This window comes from Onychostoma macrolepis, chromosome 16, assembly GCF_012432095.1.
Source record: "Onychostoma macrolepis isolate SWU-2019 chromosome 16, ASM1243209v1, whole genome shotgun sequence".
Taxonomy (NCBI): Eukaryota; Metazoa; Chordata; class Actinopteri; order Cypriniformes; family Cyprinidae; genus Onychostoma; species Onychostoma macrolepis.
In genome coordinates, this window is record NC_081170.1 from 908,495 (window position 1) to 933,251 (window position 24,757).

At 41.6% G+C, this 24,757-nt stretch overlaps 2 protein-coding genes across 2 annotated transcripts; both read right to left on the bottom strand.

Annotated features, from left to right (window-relative positions):
* Positions 1–4,440: 4,440 nt before the first annotated feature.
* On the bottom strand, positions 4,441–8,198 carry LOC131521322 (uncharacterized). Its single transcript, XM_058745929.1, has 2 exons — positions 6,917–8,198; positions 4,441–6,452 (listed from the first exon to the last, which is right to left on the bottom strand). Exon 2 carries the CDS (start codon positions 6,391–6,393, stop codon positions 5,341–5,343), a length of 1,053 nt encoding a protein of 350 aa, XP_058601912.1. The 5' UTR covers positions 6,394–6,452; positions 6,917–8,198; the 3' UTR covers positions 4,441–5,340.
* Positions 8,199–9,724: 1,526 nt separating this feature from the next.
* On the bottom strand, positions 9,725–24,207 carry LOC131521319 (tripartite motif-containing protein 16-like). The gene is made up of 6 exons (XM_058745925.1): positions 23,584–24,207; positions 13,086–13,181; positions 12,778–13,005; positions 11,224–11,383; positions 11,036–11,083; positions 9,725–10,751 (listed from the first exon to the last, which is right to left on the bottom strand). Exons 1-6 carry the CDS (start codon positions 24,154–24,156, stop codon positions 10,231–10,233), a joined length of 1,626 nt encoding a protein of 541 aa, XP_058601908.1. The 5' UTR covers positions 24,157–24,207; the 3' UTR covers positions 9,725–10,230.
* Between the last annotated feature and the right edge of the window lie 550 nt (positions 24,208–24,757).

The window sequence follows — 24,757 nt, forward strand, 5'->3', positions numbered from 1 at the left end:
GTTCAAGTTCAAGTTGAGCTTTATTGTCATTCCACTACATGTGCCTCACAGGACCACAGTGCTATATAAATATAGGCATACAACAATGAAGTAAAACAGTATAAACCTATACACAACTAGCCTACTGATAGATTTTGACTATAAATATACTATATATAAAAATGTTTACCTATACATAAGCTAAAAAATACAAACTATACGAATGCTTCATATAAATACTGTACATGTGCAAACATTGTAAGTCAAGCAGCTGGCTGGGGAACAGTGCAGGATGATTTGTAGTGCATGAGCATGTAAACATATACATACTGTATATTACTGAGTCTTTTGTGGGATTGTGTACACACAGCACACAGGTTGGGGGGTGTTTGAGGGGGGGGTTAGATGGTCCATGTTTCAGGAGGTAGAGGGTTTGTATGGGGTTTCAGAGAGGGGCGGGGTGATTTGACTTCAGGGCTCTCACAGCCTGGGGGAAAAAGCTGTTGAGCAGTCTGGCAGAGCGGGCTCTGATGCTGCGGTACCGTCTTCCTGACGGTAGGAGCTGGAAGAGACTGTGGGAGGGATGTGTGGAGTCCTTCACGATACTGTTGGCTTTGCTGGAGCATCGTGTGAGGAAAATGTCCAGGATGGAGAGGAGAGGTGCACCGATGATCTTTGCAGCTGTGTTCACTGTCCGCTGGAGGGTCTTGCGGTCTGCTGCAGTACAATTCCCGTACCAGACAGTGATGCAGCTGGTCAGCACACTCTCAGTGGTTCCCCTGTAGAAAGTGGTGAGGATGGGTGGAGGGAGACTTGCTCTTTCCAGCCGGCGGAGAAAGTGTAGGCGCTGTTGTGCCTTCTTGGAGAGTGACATGGTGTTGGTGGTCCAGGTGAGATCCTCTGTGATGTGCACCCCCAGGAATTTAGTGCTGCTGACTCTCTCCACAGCAGAGCTGTCGATGGTCAGTGGGGGGTGGTCACCGGAGTTTCTTCTGAAGTCCATCACAACCTCCTTTGACTTCCCCACATTGAGGGACAGGTTGTTAGTGCCACACCATTAAGCCAGCTGTGCTACTTTTCCTCTCTGTAGTGCGTTTCATCATTGTTGCTGATGAGACCTACCACTGTTGTGTCATCAGCAAACTTGATGATGTGGTTGGAGCTGGACTTGGCAGTGCAGTCGTGGGTCAGCAGTGTGAAGAGCAGCGGGCTGAGCACACAGCCTTGTGGAGCACCTGTGCTCAGTGTGGTAGTGCTCGAGGTGTTGCGGCCGACACGGACTGACTGAGGTCTTTCAGTTAAAAAGTCCAGGATCCAATTACAGAGGGAATTGTTATGGCCCAGCAGGTTTAGTTTATTAATGAGCTGTTGTGGGATTATTGTGTTGAATGCTGAGCTGAAGTCAATGAACAGCATTCTAACATAGGAGTCTTTATTTTCTAGGTGGGTAAGAGCCAGGTGGAGGTGCACCTTTTGTGCAGGTGTGTCATTCTGCATTTCAAACCGTGAATAAAATTGGTTGAGTGCATCTGGGAGGGATGTGTCATCATCACAGGCGTGTGGTGGGGGCTTGTAGTCAATGATGGTCTGATTGACTTGCCACAGGCTCTGTGTGTGTCTGCTGTCTGTGAAGTGATTGTTGATGTTTTGAGCATATGACCGTTTTGCATTTTTGATGCCACAGGACAGATTGGCTCTTGCTGTTTTGAGGGCTGCTTTATTTCCTGATCTGAAAGCTTCATCTCTGGTCTTTAGCAGTCCACAAACCTCTGCTGTCATCCATGGCTTCTGGTTTGCACGTGTGGTGATGGTCTTGGTGACTGTCACATCATCCGTGCACTTTTTGATGTAAGCAGTCACAGTTTCAGTGTGCTCCTGTAGGTCTGTGTGGTTGTTGTAGGTGGCCGCCTCTTTAAACATGTTCCAGTCTGTGTCCTGGAAGCAGTCCTGCAGTGCTGAGGTAGCATTGTCTGGCCATACCGTGATCTGCTTTTGAACCGGTTTGGCAAGTTTGAGAAGTGGTCTGTATGCTGGGATTAGCATAACAGTGATGTGGTCCGAGTACCCGAGGTGGGGGCGGGGTTCAGCTTTGTATGCGTTCTTTTCTGTTGTGTAAACAAAGTCCAGTGTGTTGTTTCCCCTTGGTGCAAAGTTCACATGTTGGTAGAACTTCACTGGGGATCAGTCTCTGGGGCTCATCTAGGGCTGTAGAGGTCATCTCTAGGTGCTGATCCACCATCTGATCTGGATATGGACTGGATCCGGGTGGCTTCAGTAACCATCTGATCTGGATACAGTCTGGATCTGGGTGGCTACGGTGACCTCGGAATAAGAAAGAATCAGACTAATATTAGCGTAGATGCCATTCTTCTAACGATGTAACAAGTACATCGGGTGTTTTGGGAAGTGTTCCCGGTTCCGGTTGACCTAATTAATGCAGCCTAACAATCCTTTAACAGATTTGAATTATAGAAATGCTATAGTGTATTATGTGTACGCCAGGTTAAAGAGATGGGTCTTTAATCTAGATTTAAATTGACAGAGTGTGTCTGTTCCCGAACAGTGTTAGGTAGATTGTTCCAGAGTTGGGGCGCTAAATAGGAAAAGGATCTGCCGCCCCAGCTAATTTTGATATTCTAGGTTTTATCAAATGGCCAAAGTTTTGAGATCGCAGCGGACGTGAAGGACTATAGTGTGATAAGAGCTCACTCAAATACTGAGGTGCCAAACCATTCAGGGCCTTATAGGTAATTAGCAAGATCTTAAAATGTATACAATGTTTAATAGGGAGCCAGTGCAGTGTTGACAGAACCGGGCTAATGTGGTCATACTTCCTGGTTCTAGTAAGAACTCTAGCTGCTGCATTTTGAACCAGCTGGAGTTTGTTTATTAAACGCGCTTAGCAACCACCCAATAAAGCATTACAATAATCTAGCCTCGAGGTCATGAACGCATGAATTAATGTTTCTGCATTTGACATTGAGAGCATCGGTCGTAATTTAGAATGGAAAATGCAGTTTTACAAATACTAGAAACATGTTTTTCGAAGGAAAGATTGCTATCAAAAAGTACGCCAAGGTTCCTAACTGATGACGAAGAATTTACAGAGCAGCCATCAAGTATTAGACAGTGATCTAGGTTATTTTAGTAGTAAGAAATTGCTAGTCATCCAGTTTTTGTGAATGGTATACCACTTAATTTACTGCCACGAATTGATGGTGGTCAGATAAGTACGATTTGAACCATGCCAGTGCACTTCCTCTAATGCCAACATACAGTATCTCACAAAAGTGAGTACACCCCTCACATTTCGGCAATCATTTTAGTATATCTTTTCAAGGGACAATTCAATAGAAATGAAACTTGGATATATTTTAGAGTAGTCAATGTGCAACTTGTATAGCAGTACAGATTTACTGTCCTCTGAAAATAACTCAACATACAGCCATTATTGTCAAAAAACAACAAACAAACAAAAGTGAGTACACCCTACGTGAAAACAGCTATATGTCGTTTAACCATGTAAAGCCACATGTTCTATTCATCATGTTCATGTTTTTGTCTGCTTGACAGGACTATACAAATTTGTGTATCTTGTTTTAGAGCAGTTAAAATTTGGTGTTTTGTGTACAATTCTCTCATACGGACCACTGGATGTTCAACATAGCACCTCATGGCAAAGAACTCTCTGAGGATTTGAGAATTAGAATTGTTGCTCTCCACAAAGATGGCCAAGGCTATAAAAAGTTCGGTAACACCCTGGGACTGAGTTACAGTACAGTGGCCAGGGTCATACAGAGGTTTTCCAAGATGGGTTTCACTTGGAACAGGCTTTGCAAGGGTCGATCAAAGAAGTTGAGTCCTTGTGCTGTGCATCAGGTGCAGAAGCTGGCTTCAAAAAACAGATTCATGAGTGCTATCAGCATTGCTTTAGAGGCTGCAGAAGTGGAAGGTCAGCTTGTCAGTGCTCAGACCATATGCTGCACACTGCAACAAGTCGGTTTGCATGCTCACAAAAAGCCTGCAAACAGTTTGCTGAAGACTAGTGTTGTTTTTGGTGGCCTGTTTTAATTTTAGTTTTAGTCTTAGCTGTCATTTTAGTTTGTATTAGTTTTAGTCACGTTCATAATCTTTTTGGTCTAGTCAAGTTTCAGTCAACTAAAAGTCTGAGCATTTTAGTCTTATTTTAGTCAGAATTATCCATGACTATTTTCGTCTAGTTTTAGTCAACGAAAACTGATGGCATTTAGTCTAGTTTTAGTCAATGAAAATTGGATTTTAGTCCCTTTTTAGTAATGCAATTCTATTTAGCCCAGTCAATATAGTATAAGTACATAGTAGTATAGACGAAACCAAAATGTTCTTTTAGCCAAACCCATTTCAAACAAGGTTATCTTATTATATTATTGTTACCTTATAGACTCAAGAATACATCCATTCCAGACACGGAAGACACTCTGATTTGAATTTACAACATTTATTTTACCAACCAAACATATTAGAAGTACACACACATAAATTTAAATAAAATAAATAAAAACAATAAATAAAATAATATAAATAAAATATCATCACATGACAATGCCAAAAAAAAAATTATACATTCAAGTTTAACAAAGAGAAACAAGGTGCTTGAATGCTTGAGCTGCAATAACATATTAAAAAGTGCAAAATAAAATGTGTGTGACTGTTACTTGTATTGCTTGTAAACTGAAGTCAGATTTTGCATCATAAAAACTATTAAAAGATATAACACTACAAATGGTTTGGACCTTAGAGAGATATAATGGGATGTGAAGCACTGGCTGCATACAGTGGAATTCGTTGACAGAAAAGAACAAACAATGAGCTACTGAACTAAATAACCAGCAGTCTCAACAGCAAATACATAAACTGTAACCTCCTGGATGTGTTATTTTAAGACTGGTTGTCACAAACAACAAACAAAAAAAAAAAAACTGTCCAGTACACATTACACTTTGGGTATATTTTTGACATCAGATTTTCTTTTCTCTGGTGCCCGGCACAGATAGTATATCTCTGATTGATAGCCATAAAACACACATTTGTCAAACTGTTAAAAGTCTACACCTTCAGCTTTCAGCTGTTAACACTGTGTGTTGGCTTGAACTTACCTGAATATATTTGTTCAGGAATAAAACAAAATAAAGTATTCACAACCAAATCACAATCAACAATTTAAGAGCAGCAGAGTTTTTTTTTTTTTTTTGCATGGATATGGGAAAGGTTGCTTATTAAAATGCTCTGTGTGTGTGTGTATGTGTGTGTGTGTGTGTGTGTGTTTTTTTTGTACAGTACATGCATGCTTCTTGCATGTCTGTTCAGGCCAGCCATTAACTACTACTTAGGCTTGAGGAAAGCGCTTCTTTCCAAAATGGTCCTAGCCCTGTTCCTGCGGCCACAAGAGAGGTAACCAGTTACACTGAAGACCCTCTCTGTAAATGCCTGAGAGGCTGGCATCGCCAGGAGGTCCAAGGCCAGAGGTTTCAGTGTTGGAAACGCAGTGGAACAACACTGAGTTAACCAATACTCAATGCCGGATTCCTCAACCTCAGCACTAGTAGCAGCAGTCTGGTGGGACTCGGACAGCCCCTCTTTATATTTTAAAATCTCCTGCCTAATGTTTGTTGTCTTGGCTGTCTTGGGCCTCAATGGACAATTAGCACTGAAGAACTTAAATCTACGCCGTTTTGCGGGGGTTGACTCTGGAGCCTCTGTACCCTCATTTGCGACTTGCTCATCATCAGTCAACTGCTCTTCTCGTACTTGCACTCTTTGTGGCACAAGATGAGCAATGTAGTCCTCTGCCTTTCTGACAAGATTCTGTACTTCGTTGTCATTATTTTCCAGAAGGGTTTCAGCTACACAAGGGTCCACAAAGCATGCTGCTGCAGGAAGTGGTGAGAAGTTGTCAGCCGTTATGTCAAGAAACACACTAAAGCGCCTTTCCATGCTGGACAGCATCTTCTGAGCCAGAGTAGCTGCATCTTTGTATGTTCGCCCATGTGCAAGCGAGAACTCCAACAGGTGGTTTTTGAGATCCAGGAGTGCTGGCACAACAAGGGAAAGTGATTGAGTGTCACTTTCAAGCAACTTAGTGTGCTCCGCAAATGGCAGAAGAAGGTCTCTCAGCATCCCGATCTTCTGCCACTCACTGGGCTGCAGGCTGTCCCAGCCCATGGACTCAGCCACAACTGTGAGGTGCTCCTTGACTTCAAGACAGCGCGAAATCATAGCAAAGCAACTTGACCACCTGGTGGGACAGTCTTTTACCAGAACCAGAGCACACTTCTGCAGCAGCCGCTCTGTGGTGACAGATGACTTCCTAAATTTGTTCACCAAGTGTCTCACTTTCTCCAATAGTCTTCGGATTGGGGGTTTCTTATGGACCATATTCACTACAAGCTGTACGGTGTGAACCACGCATGGGGTCCTCTCTATGGCTATTTATTCTATTTAAAAAAAAAAAAAAAAAAAAAAAAATTTACATATTTAACCATTTTAGCCCTTACGTTATTAAACCAAATAAAATAGTTCTAGTTGTTAAGTTCCTATGATATGAACTTATTTAGTCTTTATGTATATGAAATTAAATCATGACCAGTTTCATAAATGCTGAATGAATTAATAGCATAATTTTTCATCTTTTAACTTTCTATGGATTTTTTATTTTTTTATTATTCATAAAATAATATATGACCAGTTACATAAATGTTGAATGAATTTTATTGTATATAGTATTTTTTATGTTTCTTACTGTCCCCTTGTGTTTTTACTCTTTATATGTAAAGTGTTTGTTGTGTACTTTGAGAGCAAAGACTAACCGGAGTCAAAGTCCTTGTTTGTATATGCAAACCTGGCCAATAAAGCTGATTCTGATTCTGAATTAATAACATAGTTTCATACACAGACTTACCTTATCTGTCATCCTCCCCTTCCTGATGCTCATAGTCATCATTGGCATCGTAGTGCTCTCAGTCCTCTTCAGAAGTTGTGGCAACTTCTGCATGTTTGTGGAACGAAGCCACCATATTGCTGCCATTGTCAGTAATCGTTGTGAGGACCTTCTCTCTAGGGATCCCCCATTCTTCCATTGACTCCTCCACAAGTGTACTAATCGACTCTGCAGTGTGTCGGAATTACTACGGAATTAAAACTCCTTACCAGATGGGCCTTAGGACCCGGGGGAGGCTGCCGCTGCACGTACTATTACCGTTTACTCTATCATACACCAAATACGTCATTCTGTACTGCATTCTCAGATTAAATGCAGCGATCCAAAACAGTGAATCTAATCACCATTCAGGCAAAACTTTGCTTCAAGAATGAGCCACACTGCTGACGTGATCTAATCGCTAGCACACCCTGAGCACATGTGAGTTAACGTATTCCTCTTATCGGCAAGACATATCAGCTTAATTTTTCATATCAGGCCAACATGTACATTTAAAGCCATTATCGGTAGGTTTCGATATCGGTCAGATAATATCGTGCATCCCTAGTAAAAATATTGGTTTCCCCGGTAACGCTGTACACAAAGCAGCACTGCGCTTACAAACACTGCTTTATGAAATAGAAATTAAATCGACCAATCACCGCAGATTAGCGTCAGGCAAAGGAGGGGTTTGGAAAAATGAATCATTGAGCGAATCATTTGGGAGTCGTTGAGCATGTAAGGTAAAAATAAATGCATATTTTAAGACAATGAAAGTGTTTTTTGACCGTGCATGCATGTCAGCCTGTTGTTGGGGACTCCCAAAACCAAAATATGAACCTTTTTAATAACCCATAATAGTGTTTTTTAACGTAACTATTCCGGGTCAAAACACATGAATGAGGGTAACACTCGGCAAGTGTCAAATGCAAGTAAAAATCAGCACTAGCGAGTATATATAATCACCTACATTATTAATGATCTGCTGATTCCCGTTATTGATTGATGTGATTCCCCTCCTGTCCTGCAGGTGGCGTCCCCATGCACAGCTACAGCTGGCGGCATCACAACCATCCCTTCAGCCTCAACTTCCTGGAGGAAGTGGCACAGCTGGCTGAATGGTGTGGCACTAACAACCTGTCCCTCAAAGTGAGTGTCACGGTTCCACTAGGGACACCATCTAAAGTTCTTAAAATACTGAATGGAGGACGTTGAACGCCAGCTGTTACTTTTATTTATTTTTCCCAAGCCAATAAAGTGCAGAATGCTCACAGGTGCAAAAACATAAAAGAAGTTCCATAGGGAAAACCCTTAAAAAACAAACAAACAAAATTCAACTTCAAAGTACAGAAACAAAACTAATAACCTTGGTTCAGGTCTTACAATGATTCAATCAGAGTACTCCTCAATAGTTACAGCACCCAGTCAAAGACTCCGACTTAATTACGTGAGAATTTATACTCATGGGTTCAACCACTTCTCAGTAGCCGTAATATCACATGACCATACTATGAAGTTATAATCACATAAAAAGATTAAAAATCGACTAAACACCATTTCCTTCAATAAATCAATGTCAATAGCATAATATACCACAACTTCAATTCATCAACAATTACAGAAAGTCATGTGCAGGAACTCATAAAACAGTTTCCACCCCTTTTCACTCAGACTTGGTATCTCCCACTCCCCATGATGCAACACAGCAAAGGTATATAACAACTGACAAAAGCCCTTTTTGGGTCTTTTACTCAGTTCAAGATGGCCGCCACTATATATGCCAATACAGAAAATAGCAAAACAGTTTATGAGCAAAACTTAAATGTCCAATGGGTTTAGTGTTCAGGTGGCCAGTCTGAACACAACGGTCTAGCTGCAGGGGTGTAAATGTATATGCATGTGTGTATAATCCATCCTTCCACCCTGCTGACACATCAAGGTAAATAAAGAGTTTTTTTTTAAAAACCCAAGTATGTGTTCATGTCTTAATACCAAAAGGGGCTAGGCAGAGGGAACAGAGGGCAGCTCTGTGACAGTGAGTAAGACAAAGGAGGTTGTGATGGACTTCAGGAGAAACTCCGTTGATCACCCCCCACTGACCATCGACAGCTCGACTGTGGAGAGAGTCAGCAGCACTAAATTCCTGGGGGTGCACATCACAGAGGATCTCACCTGGTCCACCAACACCATGTCACTCTCCAAGAAGGCACAACAGCGCCTACACTTCCTCCGCCGGCTGAAAAGAGCAAGTCTCCTCCACCCATCCTCACCACTTTCTACAGGGGCACCATTGAGTGTGCTGACCAGCTGCATCACTGTCTGGTACGGGAACTGTACTGCAGCAGACCGCAAGACCCTCCAGCGGACAGTGAACACAGCTGCAAGGATCATCGGTGCCCCTCTCCCCTCCATCCTGGATATTTTCCTCACACGATGCTCCAGCAAAGCCAACAGTATCGTGAAGGACTCCACACACCCTCCCACAGTCTCTTCCAGCTCCTACCATCAGGAAGGCGGTGCGGAGCATCAGAGCCCGCTCTGCCAGACTGCTCAACAGCTTTTTCCCCAGGCTGTGAGAGCCCTGAACTCAAATCACCCGCCCTCTCTGAACCCCCATACAAACCCCCTACCTCCTGTAACATGTAACGTGCAATTCAAGTGTGCTACACACAGGTGAGTGGGCCTGTACAAACCACCTGTAGTAGCACACTCTCTCCTCTATGCGCACTAGTCACTTTTCACACACACTGCTGTGTGTACACAAATCCCACAAAAGAACTCCGTAATATATGTATGTTTACATGCTCATGCACTACAAATCATCCTGCACTGTTCCCCAGCCAGCTGCTTGAACTCAATGTTTCTCCTTGCACATGTACAGTATTTATCTGAAGCATTTGTATAGTTTGTATAGTTTGTATTTTTAGTTTGTATAGGTACTTTTTATAGATAGTATATTTATAGTCAAAATCTATCAGTAGGATAGTTGTGTATAGGTTTATATTGTCTTACTCCATTGTTGTATGCCTGTATTTATGTAGCACCGAGGTCCTGTGAGGCACGACATTTCGTTCCACTGTATGCCCCCGCATGTAGCGGAATGACAATAAAGCTCAACTTGACTTGACTTGATGTATTGCACACATTTAATCTGACATGTTATTTTACTCACAGAAGTTCAGCTGCAGTATTAATGTCATGAACAGAAAAGAAGAGATTTTATAATATCTCACTGTTACTGATTCATCATGCAGCTCAAAGCATTATGGATAGAATTGTCAATCTATTCTGATTCATCAACACAGTTTCACTGATGATCCATTATGAACAACATTAAACCCAGGATAGAGTGGCTGAGTGAATGTGGTCTGGACTGTGTGGATGAGGCTCATTGTGCCAGAGACGCTGTAGAAGGACAGAGTTCCTGCACTGTGATCCACAAACACTCCTATTCTACTGCTGATGGACTCTACAGGGAGAACAGTCTCTATGTTATTGTGTCTGATTGAGTATCTGGAGGGAAAGCAGATCAAACTCCAGGACTGATCATTAGATCCAAACCCACACTCATCACCCCGTCCCTTCCTGCTGATGCTCTTATATGACACTGATATAAACACACGTCCACTCCACTCCAGCTCCCAGTAACAGCGTCCACACACACTCTCTTTACACAACACCTGATACCAGTGATCAAATCTGTCTGGATGATCAGGATACCGCTGCTTTTTTGTAGTTTGAATAATCGCTCCTTTCAGTTCAGACAGACGGAGCCATTGATTCATTGTGTCCAGATCCAGAGTGAGCTGATGGGAATCTGATGGAGATAAAAGGCATCAGAATCAGGAATTATGAATCTGTTTGATCTTTTCATGTAGCTGAGCTCTTCATGTTCAGTGTATCATCAGTGTCTCAGTACAGATATCCTTTCCAAATCATCATTTACATCATCAATTATAAAACTCTTTTTTCACCTTCTACAGCAGTGTTTCTCAACCCTGATCCTGGGCGCCCCCCAGCACTGCACATTTTGTGTGTCTCCTTAATCAAACGCACCTGATTCAACTCATGAGGGGGGGGGGGGGGTTCTTACTGACTTACATCGTAGGAAGTCCTTCCTGGTTCTGGGAACAATGTTGGTGACTGTGACTGTGGAAATCAACAGACATGAACAGTGTGATTCTCATGATCCTGCATCCATTCCTAAGACATTTCTAATATGATGTTCTCCATGATATGAGATGATGATGGAATCGTTTCTGAGAGCAGACAAATCTCCAGGACTTTACCTCTGTCTGAGATCTTCTTGAACTCCTCTTTGCAGAAATCCTCCAGTTTGTCTCTCAGCTGACGGACAGATTCTCTCAGGTCATCAAAAGAGAAGAGAGAACTGAAGGGATTGACATTTCCATCTGTAGATTCAGGAGGTGCTGAGAGAGACTGGAAACTCTACAGAAAACAGAAATCAAAACTCATCAGCTCCACACTTCACACAATAACCTGCACCAACATCAGATTTGTGCGGCTCTTGTTGAATTGACTGATCTTTAGTAACTCACCTCAATTCAGCACTTTCACAGCATCAGCTTCATTCTTCTCATATTTATTACATCACATTAAAGGCACAATATGTAAGTTTTCGCCCGCTAGAGGACACATATTCAAAAGAAAAAAAGGCATAGTTTGATGACGCCATGTGTGGAATCATGGGAGTTGTCGTCTTCATTCCCAGAGCCGATGCAATCTGACGGGAAATCATGTTCATGGATGAGCTAATGTATTAAAGATTTATTAACGTTGTAGTATGAAGCAGGGTGAGGCTGAAAGCCATCGAAGGCGAAATGAGGCCACTGAAGCAATTGCTAATGAGAGATGAGCGTAACACATGGCTCGAAAGCAGCGGAGCTTTTATTATGCTTATGTGGGGTAAAGCAGCGCTGTTTTATCATACTAGATACATTTGAAATTTCTGTTATAGTGCTGTGCGGTCGTCACCTGTCTAATAAAACTCATAACATATTAAAACATCTTTGGTGTTTCCCTGTTTTCTACAAAACAAAACTGGAAATCGAGGGTGTATGACGTCATTGGCAGGCAACACAATGAAGAGGGATGAGCCACTATTTAAAATTGCTATTTCGCTGGATTTAAACATTCTTCTAAACATTTGGGATAATGTAAGTACACAATTCAGCAAATATACTGTATATAACAGTGTTCTAGTGGTTTTTTGGAAATTTTTATAAAAAATATATTACATATTGTGCCTTTAAGAGCTACAGATTCTAGTATTTGCCACTTACACTATATGTGAACTTTCTAGGAAATTGTTTGGATGATAAAACATCTGCTATTTACTACGTTTCTGGAAGATTTGGGAACATTTCAGTTGCGTTGCTGTCTATGGAGGGTCAGATAGCTCTCCAATTTCATCAAAAATATCTTAATTTGTGTGCTGAAGATGTACGGATTTGGAACGACATGAGGGTGAGTAATTAATTACATAATTTTCATTTTGGGATGAACTAAACCTTTAAGATGTTCACCAGCATAACTCTTGCGCAAAGTTTGTACGTTGCTTGTGTGTGATATCCATTGGCTCGCCTTCATGGTTTAAAACAGAAATATTTCCAACATTGCAATGTAACCAATTAGCCCCTTACCGAACGCACCGAACTGAACCGTGACACCACTGTGTCGTATCAAACCGAACCATGAATTTTGTGAATCTTTACACCCCTAATATATATATATACTGTATATAAATGTTTCTCTGTGAGTCTCCTGTCACAGCAGGATCTGCCCAAGTCCACTATGATCCTGTTCTTCTAGATCTGTGTTACCTGCAGGAACTGGATGTGATCCTGTGTGTGTGAAAGCTGCTCCAGCTCAGCTTCTCTCCTCCTCAGATCATTGATCTCCTGCTTCAGTCGTCCTTCAGCTCGACTCACTGCTTGCTTTTCCTGATCTCTGATCAGCCGTATCAGCTCAGAGCAGCTTCTCTCAATGGGTGAGTGGATGAGCTCAGTAAAGATCCTCTCACTGTCCTCCACTGCTGTCTGTGCAGAGCGCTGTTAGGAAACACAGTGATTCAGGCTTCAGTGAGTCTGAACTGAGACTGAGACAAACTTCTCTTCTTCTCCAGACTCACCTTATGAGACTCCACAGCCTCTCTCAGCTGCTGAAGATCTTTCTCTCTCTTCTGGATTCTCTGCTGGAATGTCTTCTGCGTCTCCTTCAGCTGATTCTGCAGGAAAAATGTAAGATAGTGAATCTCACAGAAAACAATAGGTTACTGTCATAACCCTGGTTCTGTGAAACATCGAGTGGAGAGATCCCTCTAAGGGAAGGGCATCCGTACCTGACCTCTGCAGAAGCATCCGGTTGCACTAAGTCTGGCTAGACAGACAGAAGCACGCAGTCATTGCTCGGTAAGTCCCACCCTCTTACCAGAGAGCATATAAGGCCTGCATGCGCTGCTGTTTTCCAGTAAGTATACTCGCTTCTCCTGTGGTAAGTGGGGCAAAGTTGGTGGATCTCTCCACTCAATGTTTTAGAGAACCAGGGTTACGACAGTAACCTATTGTTCTCTTTCATCATCTTGTGCTCGAGATCCACCTATGGGAGAGATTTGGACAGCTCACCGATTGTCCAATACACTCACAGTGAGATTCTGCAAGCCAGAGAAGGAAGGTTGCCCCAAGGAGGCGGCACCTGACATGTACCATAATCATACACCTAACAACCCTGATGCACAAACATATCTGCTGTATGCAAGCAGGACATTAAACATGTATGAGGCACACACATGCAAATAAACCCAGCAACACAAATATAAACACCCAGGCAGGAATATAAATGCATGCTTGGTGACATGAATGTGCATGGCGCCTGCATTTACCCTTTGTTGATTCTTATGCCAAAGCTATAGAATCCACAAGCCAATGTAAAACGTGTTGCATAGACGTGGGACTCCCACTGTGAGGGGGTGCCTATGAAATAAAGAGCTGGTTGCTCTTCCAGAAAACCACTGGTCCTGGTCATATATGTCAGCAAGGCACAAACAGGACACAGAGCATTTAGCCTCTGATCCTCCATAGAGGAAAAAGGAGGAGGATGAAAAGCGGACAGCTCCAACACCTCCGATGTGAACGCAGGGAAGCATTTAAGCATACAAGCTGGATTAGGTTTAATGAAAACCTTATCTCCACTAAGAGAGAATTTGGTACACAAGGAATGCACAGAGAGTGCATGTAGCTCACTGTCCTGTTAAGCTGATGCCAAGGCCAAGAGCAAAGCTGTCTTGAAGGACAGCAGCTTTAGGGAAATACTTCCCAGGGGCTCCAAAGGATGTAGCGACAGTGCCTCCAGCACCAAGGAGAGGTCCCATTCAGGAACCGTTCTCCTGATGACTGGCAAGGAAAAACAGGCACCCTTCATATATCTGCAGATTAGAGGAGACTGCCTGACTGTTGAGCCCTAAAACCCACATGACAGGCAGAAATAGCCGCCAGGTAGACCTTAATTGTGGAAAAAGACTTGCCTTTATCAATAAGGTCTTGTAAGAATCACAAAATATCAGGAATCAAGCACTGATATGATGTGAGACCACACCCATCACACCAACTTCAATCAGTTGCCACTTACAAACATAAAAGGAACGTGTAGAAATGGCTCTGGCCAACTGTGTATGGTTGCAACCACACGTGAGGTAAGCCCTAGTGTGTCTAAGTTTGTCCTCTCACGGGCCAGTCCCAGAGAGCCACCCAGTCTGGGTGTGGGTGATAAATCTCGCCGTTCACTTGAGACAAAATATATTTGTACCCCTGAGATTTTAAAATAACTATTTCAATAATTATCACATTTGCATGTTCATGGTTTCTATGATGTTGATTAATGATCACATGGCATCCAGGTAAATAAAAATTTATGAGATTTAATAGTACACTTTTACTCAGAACTCACTTCAAACTACCATGGAGTGTTTGTAATAACTTTCTTTTATGATCACATGTTGAATTTGGTCGTTTACTGTTGTTAAAATATGCTATTTATAGCCTTTTATATCGCTGCACAAATTAGCATTTCAGATGTACACATTAATTCTCAAGAAAATCACATACAAATATCCTATCGTAATCGTGTGTTTATTATCTTATATAATCTGTAGTGGCTGTTGTCATGTTTATTTCTGCTGTGTAAAAGCCTTAACATGTATGCTCTGGCTGAAACTCACGTTGTTTGTGATGTTACCGCCTCTCCATTCTTAAGTTGCCAGGTATACATTCCAAGTTTAATACACATTACTAAAAGGATCTATTTTAGCCCAAAAAACCGCAACCCATGGCTCTGTAATTTTTCCCTCGACTGTATTTTCAAAAAAGCCCAATTGTGCCGCTGCCCTGGCAACACTGGTGCTGTACACAATGATATATAACCTTCCACGCTGCGATGACGGGAAGAAGTTGGGGTCAAACCTTATCAAACGATTAATTTGCGTTAAAAAAATATTAACGCGTTAAACTTTTTAGATTAATCACATGCGTTAACGCATTAACGTTGACACCCCTAAAAAATATTTAATCTTTTTTAGTAAGCGTTTTATTTAAAACAAAGACTATAGAAATACAAAGACGGTTCACTCCTATACTTATGAATGGGAGAAACTACAACGTGCAATATGGAGGAATAGTCCCACCTTCTAAATGAAAGAGCAAAATTTCCCATAGAAACCTGACAAGACCAGCCAATGCACATGCGCAGTATAAGCAGGTTATGAGTCTGCATGCTCATTGGCTGGTCTAGCCTGAAAAATAATCTTTTAAACGCTATTTGAGCATAAGAAACTACATTCATGGGCCAATTCATTTCAGATTTTTGAGTTGAGCGAGCTGTTTTTGAGATTTCAGGATTCCCCCATTCATTAAGATAGGTTTTGTATGAGCTGCCCAGAGGCATTGCAAATATGGCCGCCGAGAGAAGAGACTATCCTCGAAAGGGAGTTTGTTTTAAAATGGTTTATTTAAATTTTTTTATGATTTAATTAATTGTCAGCTTTTCATTAAACTCACAACCCCCCTGCAGTTCCTTTACAATGCCTAGTTTGGGAAACCTTGATGTAATATAATGTTTAATGCACTTCATGTTGTAAATTACAATGAATGGAACAAGTTTTCTTACTCTTTGCATTTTTTACATCATTATGGTACAAGATAATGCTATTTAAATCAGTGTGATAAATGAGTTAAATCAAAAGTAATCTGGTTATATTACCTAAAATGTGTACTGTAACGGATTACGTTACTGACTACAATTTTTGTCATGTAATCTGGAATCAGCAACGGATTACAATTTGTAAGTAATCTACCCAGCTCTGGGCAAAGGGCACCTTGTGTAGAGCCGTCATCCTGGGAAGGCATACCTTGAATGCCTCGTCTACATCATTGCTGCATCAATGCAACAGCAGGACCAAAGAGAGCCAGGCCGGGCTCAACCGGAGCCCCCGCAATTCGCCTCTTCTCACTGTCAGGGAGGCCTGACAAGTTAAACCTGAGCGCTCCCTTCATAATCACTGTCACTCATCTTAGTTCATTGTGGCCTCACAAAGTTACATTATAATCAATCAAGTTCATTACGCAACACAACACACTGATTTAATCCCAAGATGGCGGCGCGAGTACATCGCGAGGCTCTGGGTCTCTCCAGATTTTGCAATTTTGCGGTATTTTTCTTACTCATCTCGGGCCTGTTCGTGCAGAACAGTTGTGCCTTTACATCGTACACCCGTTGTGAGCTTTTGGATATCAGTTTGCGAATTTCCGACACTTTTATGGACAATCTTCGACTCCTTCCTGAGATCGCTAGGACACCGAGGCTATGCACCCTACCGGCCGGGCGGAAGTGCTCGCTGGCGGCGTCGAGATCGTAAACAAAGGCGGGGAAGCGGAGGACTAAGAGCTAAGCTAAGGCTAACACCACACCGGCTCTCTTTACCCAGCATTTTCCTTGCCAATGTCACGGTCGCTAGTGAACAAAATGGAGGAGATTCGACTCAGCATCACACACAGCAAGAAACTTTTGAACTGTAACGTCCTAATCTTCACGGAAACCTGGTTAAACAGCGGAATACCGGACACCGCTATTGAGCTAGCGGACGCCACACACTCGGGCGGATAGAACATTAGATGGCTCCGGTAAGACCAGAGGTGGTGGATTGTGCATTTACATTAACAAAGCTTGGTACACAAACTCTGCTATTGTTTGGAGTCATTGTTCAGCTAACCTTGAGTTTCTCATGGTTAAATGTAGACCGTTTTATCTAAAAGCTAAAATTACTTTTATGCTCGCTTTGAAAGAGACAACAGAGAAACTGCCACCAAGCTCAACCCCTCAGCTGACCACCCACCAATCATACTCTCCTCCACAGATGTCTGCAAGGCACTGAGCCGGATCAGCGCACAAGGCTGCTGGACCAGACAACATCCCTGGTCGTGTTCTCAGGGCATGTGCGGAGCAGCTCGCTGGGGTTTTTACAGACATTTTCAACCTGTCTCTTGCCCAAGCAGCCGTACCAACATGCTTTAAATGCACTTCCATTGTGCCAGTGCCAAAACACTCTAGTCCGAGGTGCCCCAACGACTACCGCCCTGTAGCACTCACACCCATCGTCATGAAGTGCTTTGAGCGGCTGGTCCTGGAACACCTAAAAGACTCTCTACCATCCACATTGGACTCACACCAGTTTGCCTACCGTAGCAATAGGAGCACAGAGGATGCAGTTTCCATGGCACTGCACTCTGTGCTCACTCACCTGGACAATAAGAACACTTATGCACGTATGCTGTTTGTTGACTTCAGCTCAGCATTCAACACTGTCATCCCAACCAAGTTAATAGCCAAACTTGGAGACCTGGGCATCAATACCTCAATGTGTAACTGGATTTTGGACTTCCTGACCAACAGACCCCAGAATGTTCGATCAGGATTCACCTGCTCCACATCCATCACACTTAACACTGGTGTACCACAGGGCTGTGTGCTAAGCCCGTTTCTCTACTCCCTCTTCACCTCCGACTGCAAGCCTGTGTATGGATCTAATTCCATCGTCAAGTTTGCAGGCGACACCACGGTGATTGGCCTCATCAGTAACAACGATGAGACTGCCTATAGGGAGGAGATCCAGCACCTGGCCACATGGTGCACTGAAAATAACCTGCTCCTCAACACCACCAAAACGAAGGAGCTCATCGTGGACTTCAGGAAGGAGTCAAGAGGCACACACGACACCATCCACATCAATGGAATGGCTGTTGAGCGTGTCTCCAGTTTCAAGTTCCTGGGGATCCACATCTCGGCGGACATGTTGTGGAAAACCAACACCTACAGCCTGGTCAAGAAAGCTCACCAGCGCCTCTTCTTTCTGAGGACACCGAGGAAGAATCAGCTCTCCTCTGCTATCCTGGTGAACTTCTATCGCTGCAATAGAAAGCATCCTGACCAACTGTGTCACAGTATGGTATGGGAGCTGCTCTGTTGCGAGCGCAAGGCACTGCAGCGGTGGTGAAAACTGCCCAGCGCATCACAGGGACTCCACTACCTGCCATAGAACACATCCAGAGGAAACGCTGTCTGCATCGAGCTCGCAGCATCCTTAAGGACTCCTCTCACCCAGCCCACAGACTGTTTTCTCTCCTGCCCTCCGGCAGGCGTTTCAGGTGCCTCCGGACCAGGACCAGCAGACTAAAGAACAGTTTCTTCCCCAGAGCTGTCTCTTTACTGAACTCTAACCCCCGTTGATCCACTTCCTCATATACTATTAACTCTTCTCTCCTACCTCACATCTGCCTTATTTGCACTACTGTATGTACATTTTTATTACAGTAACAACTGTTTACTTTTGTATCTTGCACTACCATACCTAAATTGGACTATGCTCATTTGCACTGCCGACTGTTGTTTACATTATCAATGTTTACATTAACATTTTGCACCGTATGTCTAATTGTAATATGCAATCACTTCCACTGCACGTTTACACCTTGTTTATAGTAATAGTCATCTGTATATATATTATATTGATAGTACATATCACCTGTAAATTCTGTTTATAGTAATAGCCATCTGTATATTTATTCACTATACATATTCACCTGTAAATTCTGTTTATATTAATAACCATCTTTCTATATATATTTATACATATATTCAGTACATATCCTTGTCCTGCACTTATTCAACCATTGTATATACTGCACTTGCTGCTATTGCACTTCTGGTTAGACCTAAACTGCATTTCGTTGCCCTGTACCTGTACTTGTGTAATGACAATAAAGTTGAATCTAATCTAATCTAATCTAATCTCTTATTTACATCATGTCTAAACTTTGTTATAATGAGATGATTCATGCTGAATACAACACCTGAATAAAAACTCTGGCGATTTGAGCAGTGAGTGGATTCTAAGTTAAACACCTCTGATTGGCTGTTGCATTTTAAGAAATCAACAGATATGTCTGTGATTGGCTACACTGATCAACGCTGCACAAACATGTTGAAACAGAAACCAATCTCCAGAGCGCTAACCATAACGCACTGGATAGTTTACCAAATCTGCAATGAAATATTATTGCAGCTTTAACTGAAGGTGCTATTGTTTTCAGTTAAGGGTGCTTAGCACCCTCTAGCACCCCTGTAGAACCGTGCCTGCCGCCTGGCGAGCATTGCGGAGGATGAGATCGTTAACAGTGAGGATCTCCATCCTCAGGGTTGGTGAAGGGGATCCCTTATCCAACTGTTGCCCTAAATCATCCAAAATCAGAGAGGAGGGAGGAAACACTAAGGGCCCTGACAGCCAAAGCCAAGGACTTGTAAGGCCTGGTGAACTGAGGCAGAAAAGCGGCCCATTTTGTTGGGCAAGACCAGCTTCGGGGGAGCGAGCAGTCCACCCTGGATGGGGTTGAGGTGCCTGGCGATCGAGGGCTCAATAGTGGGATCACCTATGCTGAGAGCTGCCATATCCTTGTCCTCTTAAACCCCAAGAAGGCCTGCGTCTTTATTGTCGCTGGAACCAGCCAGTACGTTGGTAAAGGGGAGGTTGCCTGCCTCCCAGCTGAGGCATGTTGCGCCACGGAAGGCACCCAGTAGCATGTCATCATCACTGTGTCCCCCATCTGAGTCAGAAAACCTGAGCTCGATGTCCTGGGTTGCGGCAACTTTAAGATTGTGCCACAGGAGCTATTTAGGCAGCAAAAGACAATGGCTGCAATTGTCCGGGTTCTCCTAAACCACTTCAGGGTGCTTGAGGCACAAGAAGACCACGCAGAATGGGCAGGCTAGTGATGCGCTGTTTCTTGGAGGAGCGGCAGATTTAGAGAGTGACATATCGGCAAAAAACTCAGTAAAGTCCATGGCGGGCAGCCGTGGAAGGGGAGAAGATGAGATAATGCAAGAGCGTGGGCGGCTCAGGATGCAAAACACAGCTAACCTTGGCTGAATAGAAGACTGTCACATCTGGCGGAGGCTGATCCAGGGATATTTCCTCCTAAAGACTCATATGAGAACATGGAAAAATCCAGATGAACTGTGCCACTGCAGAGATCACGAGAAGTGAATGTCAGTTGGAGAACAGCAGCGCATACAGGCGTTATATGCTTTCTGGTAAGAGGATGGGTCTTACCAAGCATTGGTTGCGCGCTTCTGCCTGTCAAGCCAGACTTAATGAAATTGGATGCTTCTGTAGAGGTCAAGTATGGATCCCCTTCCCATAGGTTGATCTCGAACATGAGATGATGAAAGAGAACTACTGGCACTAAATCATCATGTGAACAGATGAATCCAGTAAATGTAGGACTAATAACTAATGGCTGTAGGTTCAAACTTCAGAAAGGATGATTTATCATTTACCACCATCAAACATGAATTATGATGAAAATTACAGAGTGATTCACACTAAAATTGTAAGTATTCTAAAAGTGAAACTGACACATAGAGCTTCACACTGTCAGTGTTTCTGCTGTGTTGAAGAGCAGGCACGTGCAGAAGGAGGGGCTTTGGGGGCTCAAGCCCCCCTGCCCTTTTTCAAAATTATTCAAAAGTGCGGTAACACTTTATTTCGATAGTCCACTTTAGACATTCTACTAACAGTAAGTAACTTTGCAACTACATGTCAAGTAGCAGTCATTAGAGTATTAGTAGACTGTCTGCTTAATATCTTCTAACACTTTATTTTGATAGGTCCACAACATACAATATACTGAGAGAAACTTTGCAAGTATGTCAACTTATTCTACTAACTCTAAATCTACCCTACTGAGAGTTAGTAGACATGTAGTTGCTAATTAATGTGAATTAGTTGACATGTAGTTACAAAGTTACTTATAGTTAGTAGAATGTCTAAAGTGGACTATCGAAATAAAGTGTAACCAAAAGTGCTCCTCTCAGACAAATAGCAATGATATTGTAGTCAATAAAACAAAATGCATTTGAATTATAATTAACATGACAATGTGTACAAAATGGTAACTAATCGCTCAAAAGTCAGGAAAATTCCTGTTTATTTTATCTGTCAATCTGAGGTGTTGCTATGGGTTGCGTGACTGATATTCCAGTCTGTTCGGGAAACCTAGGCTCTCAAGCCATATATGGTTCTTTCAGTGAGTGGGTCGACGGAAGGAAAAAAAATAAAACAAACAATATTTTAAACTTTTTTTTTTCATAAAAGCTAGTGTGTCGATTTAATAAAAAATCCATATATTATATATTTTAGAATATTACATAATTCATCAATGCCCGCTTGCCATGTAGGCTATAATACACCAACCAATTGTTACATGTTGGCCTAGTTTCCTTAGTTCCCCTAATTAGTTAATTAGCTCCACACCTGTTTCTGTTTCCCCTTGATTATGTTTAGTATTTAAAGCCTGTGTTTAAAGCCCAGTTTCTTTGTCTGCTATTATTTGATCTGTGTGTTTTGATACCCCTCACTCCTGGATTATCTCCATTTCTTGATTCGGATTCTCATTAAAAGACTCTGTTTTGTGTATACTCCCTCATCGTGCGCTTTATTAGCAAAGCTACACGTAACACCAATCACGATCTGGCACAAGTTCAAATTTCATTGGACAATAATGTGAAGTGGAGCGGTCATTTTCAGTTCTTATTCATAAATGAAAATTACATGGGACAGACAAGCTTATTTGTGGAGCGATCTGGATCTGCGGTTTGTCTCATTTTAAAAATCAAATTACATCACTGTGAAAATGGATGCTAAATGACTACAAAAGCACGGCGCAAAACCGTGCAGCGCCAAAAGTCGCAATAATGGTAATCAGTATTCAATTAACTTAGCCTACATTTATGTATGATGCACCTATTTCATGAAACTATCATAGTTAATGAAGCCACCTACAGGCCTATTATGTGATGTGTAGGCTGGTGAAATGGTGACATGAAAGGACTTTATCACGTTACCATTTTTGATAATTATGCAGCATTCTGAAAGTGTCTTATGCTCGTCAACCCTGCATTTATTTGATCAAAAATACAGAAAAAACTAATATTGTGAAATATTATTACAATTTAAAATAATGTTTATCTATTTTAATATACTTTAAAATAGCATTTATTTCTGTGATGCAAAGCTGAATTTTCAGCATCATTACTCCAGTCTCCAGTGCATGATCCTTCAGAAATGATTCTAATATGCTGATTTATTATCAATATTGGAAACAGCTGTGCTGCTTTTTTTATTTCTTTTTATTTTATTTTATTTTTATTTTTTTTTGGAACCTGTGATACTTTTTTGGGGTTCATTGATAAATAAAAAAATAACAATTTTTTTTCAAAATAGAGATGTTTTCTAACAATATCAATCTTTACTATCACTGTTTCTATCAATTTAGCAAATATTTGCTGAATGAAAACTAATTTCTTTCAAAAAAAAAAATAAAAATACTGACCTCAAGCTTTTCAGCGTATATTGTTACAAAGTTATATTTTAAATAAATGCTGTGCTTTATTTTTGCTTTATTTTTATTTTTATTTTTTTTACTTTTTATTAATCAAAGAATCCTGAAAAAAGTACCACAGGTTTCCAACACTGATAATAAATCAGAATTGCATAAAATGTATTTTAAAGTTTATTAAATATTTGATCAAATAAATGCAGGCTTGATGACCATAAGTGACTTCTTGCAAAATATAAAATAGTAATGTCCAAACTTTTGACCTATAATTTTTTTAGTATTTTTTAAATATATATATATATATATATATATAAAATATTATTATTATTATTTTTTTTACTTTGCCCTATTTTACATTTGAGCCCCTGCCCCTGAGGAACTCTCTGCATGTCCCTGTTGAAGAGCTTGTATTTTGACTAATGAAAGTATATATTTTGGAAAAGAACAGGTGAATAGTTCACTCTATTATTTCATGTTGTTTAATCAAAGTCTATTATATGAAAGATTGTGTTCATAAAGGTTTACGGTGCATTTTCAGCAAACAGTGAATCTCTTCTTGCAGCTGCTGGTTATTTCCGCTGCTGTGTGCAGTGTGAATGCTGTAAGCTGTTACTATGTGTGCCGATATAAATACATATGAAACATATGAGTGTCAGCAATATTTCATCAGTGTCTAGTTTTTAATACCTGCTTCTCTGTCCTCTGTGCTGCAGTTGAGACAGTGTCGTGGTTTTTATGTTCATCCATCGTACACAGCACACATATACATTTCTGGTCAGTGCGACAGAAAACCTCAAGGAGCTTCTCATGTTTCTGGCAGATCATCTCCTGCAGTCGTCCAGTGGCATCAGTCAGATTGTGTCTCTTTCCTTTAAACCAACTCTCATGTTGTTCAAGGTGATTCTGACAGTAAGAGTTCAGACACGTCAGACAGGACTTGACGGCTTTGTATTTTCTTCCAGTACAGACGTCACACTGCACATCTCCAGCTCCAGCATCACAGTCAGCAGGACGTTTCCTCTTGTTTAGTTTCTCCACCACTTCAGCCAGCATGGTGTTTCTAGCTAAAGCAGGTCTTGGACTGAAGGTCTGTCTGCACTGAGGGCAGCTGTAGACTCTCATCTGATCCTCCTGATCCCAGCAGCCTGTAATACAGCTCTCACAGTAACTGTGTCCACAGGGAATGGTAACTGGATCCTTTAGGAGATCCTGACACACTAAACACAAGAACTCATCCTGAAAAACTCTGGATTCTGCCATGTTACTGCTTGAATACAGAGACAAGCAGACAACAGCTCAACTACACTTCAGTTTCTCTTTCCCTGAACACGTGTTTCCTGTTTCCTGGTTCTGTGTTTGAGGTACGCAGTGTTGGGGAGTAACTAGTTACTTGAAACAGAATTACGTAATTTAATTGAAAAACAAATGTAACTGTAATCTGTTACAGTTACTGAGAAAAAAAAAATTAAATTTGTTACTTATGAAAATGTTAATGATTGCAAAGGAGGTTACATCTGATTTTTTTTCACATACACACCCATATACAGATTTAATTGACTTCTTTCATAAATTGCAGTGATTTCTCTAAAATACGAGACACCAATGTTTCAGGAGATTAGGACACAGAACAGGATGCATGCTTATTTGATAACTGTTTTATTTCCTATATGGCTTTATGTATAGCCTATGCTTTGTTTTTTAAGATTAACTGTTTTTTCCGCCCAAGTATAACGTTGTTTTGTATTTGTTTGGATTTTGGATTCGGCTTTGTTTTAATAAACTGCACTTGGGTTCTTCAACTCGCCGTTCAGAGGACCGTTCGTTACACCAAGGCATTGTTAGATACCTTGTTTACTGTCAT

What these genes read in the sequence shown, in the direction of transcription:
- LOC131521322 (XM_058745929.1), bottom strand. Translation starts at nt 6,393, where the DNA reads ATGGTCCATAAGAAACCCCCAATCCGAAGACTATTGGAGAAAGTGAGA.
- LOC131521319 (XM_058745925.1), bottom strand. Translation starts at nt 24,156, where the DNA reads ATGGCAGAATCCAGAGTTTTTCAGGATGAGTTCTTGTGTTTAGTGTGT. An exon ending in AGGCTGTGGAGTCTCATAAG is followed by an intron (nt 13,006 to 13,085) that starts GTGAGTCTGGAG and finishes GTTTCCTAACAG; the next exon opens with CGCTCTGCACAGACAGCAGT. An exon ending in CAGGAAGGACTTCCTACGAT is followed by an intron (nt 10,752 to 11,035) that starts GTAAGTCAGTAA and finishes TATCTCCATCAG; the next exon opens with ATTCCCATCAGCTCACTCTG.